The sequence below is a fragment of the Takifugu rubripes genome, chromosome 1 (assembly GCF_901000725.2).
Source record: "Takifugu rubripes chromosome 1, fTakRub1.2, whole genome shotgun sequence".
Lineage (NCBI taxonomy): Eukaryota > Metazoa > Chordata > Actinopteri > Tetraodontiformes > Tetraodontidae > Takifugu > Takifugu rubripes.
Genome location: NC_042285.1, coordinates 20,640,624 through 20,653,475, shown reverse-complemented (window position 1 = coordinate 20,653,475; position 12,852 = coordinate 20,640,624). Strand labels below are relative to the sequence as shown.

General features: G+C 44.1%; 2 protein-coding genes across 3 annotated transcripts in view; both read left to right on the top strand.

The window, feature by feature from the left end:
- Positions 1-8,886, top strand: part of myo10l3 (myosin X, like 3) — a 39,367-nt gene extending 30,481 nt beyond the window's left edge. The window contains exons 23-41 of one of the 2 annotated variants that reach the window (XM_011610539.2): positions 555-965; positions 1,051-1,078; positions 1,180-1,953; positions 2,536-2,659; positions 2,771-3,014; positions 3,095-3,190; positions 3,333-3,426; positions 3,556-3,611; positions 3,697-3,839; positions 3,979-4,173; positions 4,322-4,479; positions 4,914-5,037; positions 5,302-5,599; positions 5,700-5,907; positions 5,989-6,125; positions 6,400-6,523; positions 6,609-7,064; positions 7,434-7,625; positions 7,758-8,886. In XM_011610539.2, the coding sequence (XP_011608841.2) occupies positions 555-965; positions 1,051-1,078; positions 1,180-1,953; positions 2,536-2,659; positions 2,771-3,014; positions 3,095-3,190; positions 3,333-3,426; positions 3,556-3,611; positions 3,697-3,839; positions 3,979-4,173; positions 4,322-4,479; positions 4,914-5,037; positions 5,302-5,599; positions 5,700-5,907; positions 5,989-6,125; positions 6,400-6,523; positions 6,609-7,064; positions 7,434-7,625; positions 7,758-7,862 (3,967 nt within the window). In that variant the 3' untranslated portion in view covers positions 7,863-8,886. Of the gene's footprint in view, positions 1-554; positions 966-1,047; positions 1,079-1,179; positions 1,954-2,535; positions 2,660-2,770; positions 3,015-3,094; positions 3,191-3,332; positions 3,427-3,555; positions 3,612-3,696; positions 3,840-3,978; positions 4,174-4,321; positions 4,480-4,913; positions 5,038-5,301; positions 5,600-5,699; positions 5,908-5,988; positions 6,126-6,399; positions 6,524-6,608; positions 7,065-7,433; positions 7,626-7,757 lie in introns of both variants that reach the window. The other variant, XM_011610533.2, reaches the window with a different exon arrangement.
- Positions 8,887-9,743: 857 nt separating this feature from the next.
- pttg1ipb (PTTG1 interacting protein b) lies at positions 9,744-12,664 on the top strand. The gene is made up of 9 exons (XM_003961974.3): positions 9,744-9,779; positions 10,194-10,233; positions 10,302-10,430; positions 10,742-10,794; positions 10,864-10,972; positions 11,552-11,657; positions 11,866-11,931; positions 12,039-12,085; positions 12,313-12,664. Exons 1-9 carry the CDS (start codon positions 9,759-9,761, stop codon positions 12,354-12,356), a joined length of 615 nt encoding a protein of 204 aa, XP_003962023.2. The 5' UTR covers positions 9,744-9,758; the 3' UTR covers positions 12,357-12,664.
- The last annotated feature ends 188 nt before the right edge of the window (positions 12,665-12,852 follow it).

The window sequence follows — 12,852 nt, the reverse complement described above, 5'->3', positions numbered from 1 at the left end:
TTTAACCCAGCAGTGCTCTCCACCTGTGTGTTGCATTGTGCACGCTCACATGCAGTCTTGTGAGAAGCTCCAGTGCAAGAGTATAATGGGCCTGATGACAGCATCCTCGTTACAAACTCCCTGCAGATGACAGAACTAAAATTGAGGGGTGGGAACTTCCCTAAAGAAATTTTGTATTATTATGTGTAACCTTATATGTGTCCTAAGATCAGTCAGAGACCTGGGAATAATTACAATGGGGACAAGACAAGGTCAAATGTCAGACTGATGTGTGTGGTCTTTTACAAGTCATGTGCATTTGTGTGGACAATGTATGTGTTTGTGGGAGATGGGGCTTGGACACAGACCTAAACAATTGACCCAGTGGAACAGCTCTCTCACGACATACTCCAAACACTGCGCTCTTCACAATGTACAGTTTGCTTATTTAGACAGAGACTGACAATGATATGTAGACGTCAGGGATGTTTGTGGCAACACAATGGCGTCAGCTAATGTTGGATTCGAGCCTCGGGATGCCAACTTTCAATATTTGTCTCTGATTTTCTCAACAGGAAACAATACAAGAGGATTTTGTCCAGCATTGTCACCATCCAGAAAAACTACCGGACTCACTTTTGGAGACGCAAGTTCCTGCGCCTGCGCTTGGCCACCATCGTTCTGCAGAAACATTACAGGGGTCGCTCGGGCCGTTTCCTTTATCGCTGCCTCAGGGAGCAGAAACAGAAGAGAGACGAAGAGGAGAAGAGGAGGAGAGAAGAAGAAGAGCAAGAGAGACGCCTAGAGGAGGAGAGAAGGAGGATGGAGGAGGAAAGAAGACAACAGGAGGTGGAGGAGAAGAGGAAGAGAGAGGAAGAGGAGGAGAGACAGAGGCTCTTGCGTGAGGAGATGGAGAAGCGGGAGGAGGAGTTGAGACTAATGAAGGAGGAAGAGCAAAAGATGGCAGCCAACACCAATGAGAAGAGGTAAGGTTTTTAGTTTTGGATGCTGGAATATTAACCAATCATTTTCAGCAGTTTTTAAAGTACTTTTAATTTTTCTTTTTAGCAGCTCATTGGTAAACGGTGTTTGTCAGAAGGTAAATACATCAACTTTATCCAAAAAACATTTTCATCTTTGAATCTGATGCTGCATAGTTTACAGCCACATTTACACTCAACGACGCTTTTTCTCTGTTAGTCCCAAGCTCTGTCCTCCAGCCACAGCTCTGAGGAGGAGAGCCGTCAGATGGAGGAGATCCTGCGGCTTGAGAGGGAGATTGAGCGTTTGCAGAAACAGCAGGAAGACAGCATGTCTCTGCTGGGGGACGTCCCCAAGGAGGAGCTGCGCAAGATGAGGGATGCTGAAATCTACAGGTTGGAAAAAGAAGCGTCCCGTGTCGCTACAGAGTTCCTGGATCTCCTGGACTTTGGCGGTTTAGAGCCATCCCTCTCGAGTGAGGAGAATCTCCATGACCCCACCGAATCAACCGCTCCTCTAGCTGAGGAGGAGGTGGATGAAGGTTTCCCTGCTGAGGACGAGTGTATCCCTTTGCCTGACTTCCCTCCTCTAGCCAAGGTTCCCTTGGCCAAGGATGTACTCCAGAGTATTCCTCCTCCACCTCCTGCCTTTGCAGAAGGACAAGTGGACGCTCCTTCATCATCAAAGCTCTCACCACTTACTCCCAATGGGCACCCTCAAACCTCCAGACCTCCCGCTCCTCCGGCTGTGGTCACTAACGGGAAGAAGCAGGCCCACGGGAGCAGCAGGGGTTCAGACCTTGAGCATGCGACCGAGGAGCCATCCCACCCAATCATGCCAGACGCAGAGTCAGACTATGATCAGGAGGAGTTTGAGGAGGCTCACGGGAGCTCGGGGGCCAGTACCAACGATGGCAATATCACAGACGAGGAGGTGCTGCGAAAATCTGCTACCCAAAACAGCCTGGACTCCTTCAGGGGCAGCTCGGACTCGGTGAGAACCAGTTGTCAAAAATCCAGAGCCATGTGGATCAGAGATTTCCAGAAAAAGATTGTACACTAATGTTGATCTGTACAGTTTTTGCTTGAGCTGTTGTTCCTCCAGATTAGTACCATTACTAGTATCTGTTTGGGAATCTCTAATCTTAAGAAAATCAATTTATGAACTTTGGAACAGTGCAAAGCTTTTCAAACCTGAAAATTTCCCAGAAGGATTTGATTTGGTGTAGATTTGTTATTTCCCTGCTATAATAACTGTGCACATTATTGAGCACATGAGCCCAATTTCTCCCTCAGGACATTAGAAAGCGCAGCTGATGTTAGAAAAGCTGTTGCAACCATTTGTTTTGGCCCCGCCGACATGCATGCGAGCCCATTCCCAGATATCGCAGAGCCCAGACTGTCAGCTCAGCGAAATGTTAACGGGAGGGATGGGAGCGTGCAAGCCTGCATGGGCGTGTGTGCATGATTTATGGCTTCACTGAGAAAAATAATGACAGACGTTTCTTGCTGGCTTCATTTCAGTTGAGGAAATATCGCTCATATACATATAGGAAATGTATCTTTTGTGTTTCAGTTCATCGATAGCGATGAGGACAATGACGGCTACGTGGACACGGACGAGGAAGTTTCCAACGGAAGAGTGAACCTGCTGAATGGCAGCGGGCCTCCATACTTCCACGGCTACCTCTACATGAAAAGTGAGAAGCTTTTCTGTCGTGTTTGCTGTTTTAGGTCTACACAGTCGGTCGAAGAACGTGCTTGTGTGGATATTCTCTAAATGTCATCTTCACCTTCTCTCCTTTATCGAGGTGGTCTCATGATCCCATGGCGTCGCCGCTGGTGCGTCCTGAAGGACGAAACATTTATGTGGTTTCGGGCCAAGCAGGACTCGGTCAAATCCGGCTGGCTTTACAAGAAAGGAGGAGGAATGTCCACTTTGTCTCGCCGTAACTGGAAGATGCGCTGGTTCGTGCTGCGGGACTCGAAGCTCATGTACTTTGAGAACGACAGTGAGGAGAAGCTAAAAGGAACCATTGACATCCGCACAACCAAGTAAGGAACTTCTTCTTTTTATATTTAGATGAAGCAGAAGGGGTTGACTAAGTTTTGGGCAATTTGGGGTGTTTCTGTAGGGAGATTGTGGACAATCATGAGAAGGAAAATGCACTGAACATTGTGACTGAGGAGAGGACCTACCACATTTATGCAGAGTCTCCAGAAGATGCCAGGTATATTATCTCCACAGTTTCTATACTAATTATATCTGCTTCGTCAGCGGCTCTGTAAAAACCATGAGTGGGGACAAAGTTCCCCCTTGTGGATGCAACTGGTATTTTTTTATATCTTCTATCTGTGTCTGATCTCGTGCAGTTGTTGGTTCAGTGTGCTGAGTCGGGTCCACACTGCCAGCCCAGAGCAGCTCATGGAGATGCATCATGAGCAGGCCAACCCCAAGAATGCAGTGGTTAGTAATGTTTTACCACAGTCTGGGCCCTGTAATGATGTGGCAGAAGTATTAATTGAACTGTAAAGTTTTTTGTTTAATCATAACATTTTTTTCAATTATTTTTTTTTACCCTGTTACTCTGTTTAGGGCACATTAGATGTGGGCTTGATTGATTCCGTTTGTGCGTCAGACAATCCTGACAGGTCAGAAATTTTCAATAATTCCTTCAGTTACCTGAAAGACTCCAACATGTACGTGGTATAATGACGGGTGGGTTTTGTTTCACAGACCCAACTCATTTGTCATCATCACGGCCAACCGTGTGATTCACTGCAACACCGACACTCCTGAGGAGATGCATCACTGGATCGGCCTGCTGCAGAAGTCCAAGGGGGACTCCAGAGTCGATGGACAGGAGTTCATAGTTAGAGGTAGGCTGTCTATTACACACACACACACACACACACACACACACACACACACACACACACACACACACACACACACACACACACACACACACACACATAATACATTTTGAAATTAACTGTGTTTTCTAATCTCTCACAGGTTGGCTCCAGAAGGAGATGAAGTCTGGTGTAAAAAGCACTTCTCTGAAGCTGAAGAAGCGCTGGTTTGTTCTTACATCAAACTCTCTGGACTATTACAAGTCACCTGAACGCAGTGCCTCCAAACTGGGAACACTGGTCCTCAACAGTCTCTGCTCTCTGGTACAACCAGATGAGAAGGTCTTTAAGGATACTGGTCAGTTCCTGCTCTACTGAGAATAACTCAGACACCTTACTTAACCCAAACTCCATTTAGTTTGAGGGATCTACGGCATAAATGAAATATCTAATATCCATTATAGTGTTACAGATTGTGAAGATTTCTCTCTGCCTTTTTGACCCAGGTTACTGGAACATAATTGTGCACGGGCGCAAACACTCTTACCGTCTTTATACCAAAATGCTGAATGAAGCCATGCGGTGGGCGAATGCCATACAGGGAGCCATAGACAGCAAAGTTCCCATTGAAACACCAACACAACAGCTCATCAGGGATATCAAGGTATTTCCTGACACACTTTGAGTGCTTTTGTTTTCACTATATACTGTACCTCATTTCATACTGATGTATAAATAAGACTGTTGCTAAACGTTGCTGATGTTTTTTGGTAAGGTTACATGGTCCTCACTAAACGTGCTGTTCTATCATGTTGGCACTGATAATATTTATCTGATTTTTTTTAAGTCATGAAAACCTTCTGTGCCAGAGACACTGTAGTTATTGGAGGTATTTGTGCTCACTACGATTGTGTGCTGTGAGCTGCGTTCATTCTTGTTCTCCCCTACCTTAAACACTTTCACCTAATGTTCTTGCATCCAGCTGTTTTCTTCATGTACCACTGATATTTCCTCTGTGATATTTCTATCTCAACAGCTTGTTAATTGATCCTTGTGCTGCAACCTTTTTATGCTAAGACATGATTTCTGTCTGAGCAGGAGAGCAGTTTGAATGTGGAAGCAGTGGAGCAGACTTACAGGAGGAACCCCATCCTCAGATATACCCAGCATCCTCTTCATTCTCCTCTGCTGCCTCTACCCTACGGAGATGTCAGCGTCCACTGTAAGTGCTGAGAACCTTTAATGCCTCCGAAATCGAATTAATGTTAAGAATCTAAACAGTCTTTACATATATTTTTAATCACAAATAGCACGAGATGAGATGACTTCCAAAGTATTGCTGGTCAAAATCATGACCTTATGTTTTTATTTCTTGAATGTTTTTATTGCGGTTTAATGCCATTCCATAGATCAGTCCTAAGAATATTGAGGGCAAACCTACAAATTGGGATTTCCTGACTCACAAAATCTCTTTTCTCTCTTCCAGTGCAAAAGGAAAAGGGTTACACCAGCCTGCAGGATGAGGCTGTGAAGATCTTCAACTCTCTGCAGGAGATGGAGGCAGTTTCAGACCCTGTCCCAATCATCCAAGGAATTCTACAGACTTGTCAAGACCTGAGGTCACTAAGAGACGAAGTTTACTGCCAGCTGATCAAACAAACCAATCACGTCCCGCACCCCAACAGTCCTGCCAATCGCGCCCATTGGCATCTCCTAACGTGCATGAGCTGCACCTTCTTACCCAGCAGAGGCATCCTACGCTACCTCAGGTTTCATCTCAAAAGGTGCACTCTACTTTTGGGCGTGTTGAAACATTCACCTTGAACTCCCCCACACTTTCTTGCTTCTCGGTTCACAGTGTTAATGTTCCTGGTGTCTTTTCAGGATTAGGGAGCTGTTCCCTGGTACCGAAATTGAAATGTTTGCCCATTTCATAAGCGAATCTCTGAAGAAGACCAAGACCAGAGAGTTAGTTCCCTCTCAAGAGGAAATCGTGGCACTTCTCACCAGACAGGAAATGACCACCACAGTGTACTGTCATGGAGGAGGGTCCTGCAAGATCTCTATTAACTCACACACCACAGCGGGAGAGGTTCGTTTGCTTGCAATATTTTAAAGCCAAATTACCTCTGAAATTCAACCAGTAACACAGCTGTTCATGTTCTGTCTCCAGGTAGTGGAGAAACTGATCAGAGGTCTGGCTATGGAGGACAGCAGGAACATGTTTGCGCTCTTTGAACACAATAACACCATTGACAAAGCCGTGGAAAGCAGGGTTCTCGTCGCCGATGTTTTGGCAAAATTTGAAAGGTGCGTTATACCTGTATGTGTTGCATACATTGACAAATGTCCTGCCTACATCCACTCTACTATATTTATGACACTTAACTAACCTCGTTTACTTGCTGCATTACAACCTCTAGCACTGCTGCAGCAAATCAAAAGGAACACTTCCTATCTGTATTTGATAGGTCATGTTTGATGACATATATTGATACGTAATATTATTACAGCCTTGTTTGTGTAGCTTTTGATACGACTTGTTCTGTAGATACATAAGTGATAGGATTGTGTTTCCTATCAGACTTGCTGGAAGCGAGGAGGCGGAGGATGACGGCCAGTGGAAACTGTACTTTAAACTGTACTGTTTCCTGGATGTGGAGAGCATGCCTAAAGAAGGAGTGGAGTTTGCATTTATGTTTGAGCAGGTGGGGTTCTCTCCTAATGTCACGTTTCAGTGAGAGTGTTTTTTTTAAGGCTGATGGTGTTCCTGACGATTTGCTTGTGTTTCAGGCACATGAGAGTCTGACACGGGGCCACTTCCCAGCACGAGAGGAAACCCTGCAGCACCTAGCTGCTCTACGTCTGCAGTTTCTGTATGGCGACAAAACACGAGTCACCTGGAGCCTGGAAAATGTCTATCCCGTCGGACGCTTGCGCAGCAGAATCCTCCAGTTCACCAAGGTTGGCACAGCCTCTGGGTCTGGCCAAACTCTGGAGCGCCGGAGGACCAGCTTCCTGGATGGGACTTTGCGACGGGGGCTGAAGACAGGGTCGATGAAAAAGCAGCGTATGGAGGAGGAGCAGATGTTGGAAATGTGGATCAAGGAAGAGATGTCGGCCACCAGAGCGAGCATTGTGGAGAAGTGGTCCCGCCTCAGTGGTCTGGACCAGCATCAGGCCATGCTGAAATACATGACCGTTATCAAAGAGTGGCCTGGATACGGATCCACACTGTTTGATGTTGAGGTGATTACTGCATACGTAAACTATTGCTGACATATATTGTAATTCAGTCCTGAATAATTTGTTTGAGACAATATGAGAACATTGAATCAATTATTTCACTACTTTATACATGGGAGAACATTGAGAAAAATATCAACCATAATCTGTAGTCAAATACAAACTTCCTGTGTTTGTAGTGACCCTTAGTGGCTGATTTATACTAGAAAAGAGACTTGGCTTTGTGGCAAAAGCATTTACTTTAAAGAAAATATATTTATACTTGCCCCACTAATTTCACTAAATGAGTTAAAAATATTGATTTTTTTTTTAGGAACTGGTTCTGCCTGAATCTGAAGTGGATTGAAAACATTGTTTTCTGTGTCTTTACAGTGTAAAGAAGGAGGCTTCCCTCATGATCTGTGGCTGAGTGTGAGTGCTGAAAACGTGTCTGTATACAAGCGAGGTGAGCCCAAACCTCTGGAGACCTTCCCATACGAACACATCATTTTCTTTGGAGCTCCACAGCCGTGCACCTACAAGATCACCGTGGACGAGAGGGAGATGTTTTTTGAAACACCCCAGGTACCTCATGCTCGTGCTTCTAAAAAGAACAACACGATCCAAAATAACAATAAAAATAATGTCTCATCTGACTTATCTTTAATAGGATGATGGTCCAGACCTTGAATGTCTGCTTCATGTGTTTGTTTCCAGGTTGCTGAGATCACTAAGATCATGAAAGCCTACATAAACATGATCGTGAAGAAGCGCTGCAGCGTGAAGTCGGTCTCCAGTTTTGGGAGCAACTGGATCAGATGATTGACAGGACACCAGATATGGTGGAGAAACTCAGCAGACTGTTCACAGGCAACACAGAGACACTGTCCCGAAGGCTTGACAGGCTCCAGACTTGTTACTAATCCTCATCAGTTACACTGGTCATTTCTCACATATTACTTGAAATGTAGTTAATTGTCTAAATAACCAAGAAACAATAGACAGTGTTTGCTTCCTGCCTTTGCACCAACCCCAAAACCCAATTAAAAACTGAATTTAGGAAGAAAGTCATTTCTATGATTTGAGGTAAAAAGAATGTGCTTTGATGGCAAATGCCACTTTATTCAAGTGTCCCCAATATAATGAATGTTCTCCTGGCTGGAGAGTCCCTCAGGTTTATACATAATGCCGTGTAAATATGTCCCTCATCTTGCCTTGTTTAAGATTTCAGCCATTCTGGACTCGCAGAATCGGTGCAGATGCAGCGTTTCAGGAACGAAATCTTAATTCTGGGGCCTTCAGTGTTTAATGCTCACTTGCTCATTCTTAGCTTTGTGCTTTGATTGAAGTCTGAAACTTTTGGGGTTGTTTTTAGAAACAAGCAGATTTTTTAGTTCATTTGTGTCTGATAAAGCAGTTTTCTCTCTCATGTCAAAGGCGATGTGAGGGTGGGGGTATTTATTTATTGAAATGAGGAAAAGCAGACTGAGTGAGGTGAATGGTGTGCTGGGAATGTACTGATGTGATTATCCTAGCTATTTGGTTTTTTTCTCTGTTATTTGTGCATTGGAGGACAGAAGTGTATCCAGTTTCATTATTCACTGTCCTTTAATCTGTTCTTGCTAGTTCAGGATTAGATCATGATCCACACATAATGAGCTTAGTATTTACCTTACACGGCATCACTGTCTCCAATCATACTCACATAGGTGAGCCGCCGGCGGCCACAGCTGATCTTGCCATTGACAATGACTGTATTTCTGAGATTTCTGACTTTTTGAAGAAAAAATTCAGAAAATGTTTTATATCAGAATTTAAAGATGGTTTAATAAATTATTGTATTTCAGAAACATGTGTCATTATTTATGTCTTCACTCCAATAAAGTGAGAGACCAACTATTTGTTTTAATCATTTGTGTAACCAATTATGGCACATATATTTCTAATATTCGATGCGCCCTCTAGTGGCCATGTGCTGCCAAAAATATTCCAAATTCTCTGAAAGGAGGTCGAATAGTAGAAAGGTTTATCCGTTTTTGGCATGTTTATTTTATACTAACCCTGCAAAGTTCACAATGTCTCAATTGAATACTTTTGCGTAATAGACAACACCCAATTTACGCAATCACAACCTCCCAGTTGTGATTGCCACTGGCCAGGGTGTAAACTTTAAAAATGCACACCAGTCAGATCTTGTACCGTAAATATATTTTCAAGCGGTTACGGCTCCCCCTGTTGGCATATGTGAGTATTTCCTGTGTCTGATTTGGACTTGCAAGTCTTTAACCCTGCAACTCTGGGGGTTATATTATGACAACATGGTTTCCAGAGCTACTGGTACCCTATCGGTAGAAAGATTTAAGCCAAACCTACAGCATGTGAATCCATCTGCACAGCTACATAGGTCATAGGTCAAGGCAGCTTTAAGCATTGAAGACTCGGTTATTATATTTAAAGAGATAAACAGTCCTGTGATCCCACTGTGCTTAATTAGACTCTTGTGTGTTTGTTGAAGCCATTAACATGCAGGACTTTGGTACAGTCGTGGAGTGACCATCTTTATTCTCACAGCTTATTTGCTGCCCTTTTAAAGCTGCAGTCACGACTAGAGACAAAGTGGGAAGAACAATTGAAGCTCTCTTGATTTTTTCCCTCTGTTTTCCCCCCACAAACGGTCCCATTACTGGCCTCTTGGTCACATGAAGAATCCTAGCACAAATGTGCTCGAACTCTATTGAGGTGAGTTTCTTGACTTAGGTGTGACCACAGCCAATCTGAAGACTCTTATTTTTAGTCAAGATGTGCTGGACTTTACTTCCAGAACTCGCAACCATCTCTTTAATACTTTATTTGTAAAGGTAGTTTAATCTATTTTGTGGCATTAAAATCATAGATCAGGCTGTCTTGACTTTACCTGGAAAGGTGGGTTCCATGGACCGACCATAGGCTGGTTTTCTTTTACTAACTCTAATGGGTCAGTGCTTTTCACAACCTGGCAACCCAAACTCTTACCGTTATTGTCCGAAAACCTGCGTGATTGAAAATATAAACCTGTTGGAATATTTAACATCAGATACTTATGACATTGAGCAGACTATATGTTGCGATTATTTATCTGTCTGTTTATTTGTGTTGCACTTTTTCCAAAACAAGGTCAGCTGTTTGCAGCTCCACGGCCGCGTCACGGGACCAGGTGACGTCAGCCGTCGTAAACTCGGGGTCCACCCTTCGGTTTTGCTCATTACTTCGGTCTGTCTTTAGTTTCGGCAGTCCACGGTCCCTCTGGCCTCACCATGCCCGTCGCTGGACGACTCTCAGCTCTGCTCCTTGCCTGGATCCTCTGCGCTGTGACCGGGAGCTCGGAGGCGCAGACTCCTGCTCCGGAGTCGCGTAAGTCTCTCTGTTATCTGCTCCACAAGAACTCCCCCACCTCGTTTTGTCCGTTTAGACTCATGTCAGGAGGCGGTCACATGACGAGAAAAACGTATCTCTACATATTCCCACCGAGCACATTTACCATTTCTATTGTTCACAGGTAAACTTTGACTTGTTTGCGTCTTGTGGCAAAGGTTGCCAAGTCCCCCCTCGAGCTCTTCCTGATGTATCCCTCTGAGCAGAAAATGAACAAACCTCTTCGATGTCGGACTGTTTTGTTTTCCTGCTTTGTGTCCTACACCCTGTAATCTGACATTTATGCGCAGGACCCTGCGCGCTGACCAACAGCAGCTGTGATGAATGCTTGAAGAACGTGTCCGTAAGTTCAGATCCACCTCGTTGCTTTGATGTGACACCAGTGATCAGATGCAAAACTTTGTGTTTCCAGTGTTTGTGGTGTGAACCAAAGAAACTATGCACCGACTACCCAGTTGGAAACGTCCTGCCGCCCCAAAGCCTCTGCCCTCTGAATGATGCCCGGTGGGGGGTGTGTTGGGGTGAGCCTCAGAAATAAAGTGATGCCTGCAAGGTTTATTTTAAAGGACCAGGTCACCCAAAGGCATGAAAATGTAGCCGTTAATCAGAGATAAAGACAGTGAAATTCCCTGTAAATGAAGCAAAACGGGCCTTTAAAATGACCCTTTTCTCCAGCAGTGTAGCCGAGTGTCTGTAATCTGGGACATTCTGATTTACAGCCTAAATTCGAATTGTTATATTGTTGTGTTGATCACATGACCCCAGTTGCACAGAGCTGGTTGAGAAACCTTTTGTGAGTCATGACTGGTTGCACATTAACGCGCAGCCCCGTTGAGTCAGTTAACAGCTTTCATGGTTGTGCGGTTTTGACCAAAATTGAAATTTCATTTTAGAGATAGACTCTTGTTCTTGATGGGTAGAATTTTAAGCTGTAACCTTTAGCATCCAGACCTGTGTTCTGGGTCCAGCATGGCTGGAAAAATCCCCCGCCTCACATTTCTGACTTTCCTCTGAGAGATTCACTCAAAGCTTCTGAATCCTCGGTCCATCTAGCTGCAGGTGTGTGTTTTCGTCACTGTTTCCTCTGTCTGTGCTTCCAGTCAACTTCCAGATTTTAATCATCACCATGTCGGTGCTGGCTGGCGTCATAATTATCGGTGTCCTCGTCTGCTGCTGCTTCTGCTGCTGCAAGTGTGAAAAAGTCGGGTAAGATCTGCATCCAAACAAGCTCTTTTCCTCCTTCAGCAAAAAGAGGACGGGAAAACACAATGGGTTGCCCCCCCCCCCGCCGATCCAGGCTGATACCGCCGTCTCCAAAGGCCTGCCAGGATTTGCAGCTAATAGCACAGACAAGAAGTGCACTGTTAATGCACCATTTCATGTTTTGCGTTCATAAATCAATCTAACTTTTCAGAAACAAGAGGGAAGATGCAAGGATGGAAAGACAAAACAACATGAGAAAAGCTCGTCAGAAAGAAAGGTCAGATCCCATTTTATTGATTATGAAGCTGCGGATGGTCCACATATACAGCTGTCTCTGCTTTTTATATCTGTCTACCTAAATAGTTGCCTTTTTTCCCCCATCAGGAGAACGGAGATGCATCTGAGACACGATGAAATCAGACAGAAATACGGTAAAGACATTTTCTGTTGATTCCAACGTACAGAAACAGATTTATTTTAGTTAGAAAAACGAAAATCAAATCAATGAATCAGATGCAAAAGGCTGAAAAAAGAAAAACCATGTAAACAGAATAAGAATGAAGAACGCTGAAGAGAAACAAGACGTGACCATACAGCGCCATCTCCTGGATGTGTTGCAGAACTTGTCCCACTCTCAAACCTTTCCTGTCTCTTTCAGGTATTGCAAAGAAAAATCCGTATTCCCGTATGGACGAGGATTAACTGGGGCACCGCAGTGATTTCTCTGATAAAGACCCATTCAAAGATTTAATGACACTCCTGCAAAAAATATAAACGTGGCTTTAAACACCATTATTTAAGATGTCTTACAAACGTTGCTTGTAAATGGTGAAAATGTCCATGGATTTAACTCTGCACCTGAAATATTGTTAGATTTCCATGATCACACTGATTCTATTTCATTGTTTTGACTGTATTTGTAATATAAACTATTTTGCTGATTATTCCTATTCATTTTTTAAATGGTTTTGTTGGACTCGTGAAATTAAAGCCTTTATATTTCGTTCCCCAGATTGAAAACAAACTTTTGACGTATTCAACCCACGCGCCACCTTTGATTAAAAATCAACATTTCAGAAATTAAAGGAACAAAACAAACATTTTTGTATGAGATAGGCCCCCCTCTTCTACCAAGCTGTGTCTCGCGGGAGCGCGCAAATTGCGGTGCGCGCTCTCGTTTCCGCGGCCCCGAGGAAAC

Bases quoted from the DNA above. Each gene is read 5' to 3' on its own strand.
- pttg1ipb (XM_003961974.3), top strand. From the start codon at position 9,759: ATGTGCTCGAACTCTATTGAG. The intron at 9,780-10,193 runs GTGAGTTTCTTG...TTCCAAAACAAG, and splicing joins TGTGCTCGAACTCTATTGAG to GTCAGCTGTTTGCAGCTCCA. The intron at 10,431-10,741 runs GTAAGTCTCTCT...ATTTATGCGCAG, and splicing joins GACTCCTGCTCCGGAGTCGC to GACCCTGCGCGCTGACCAAC.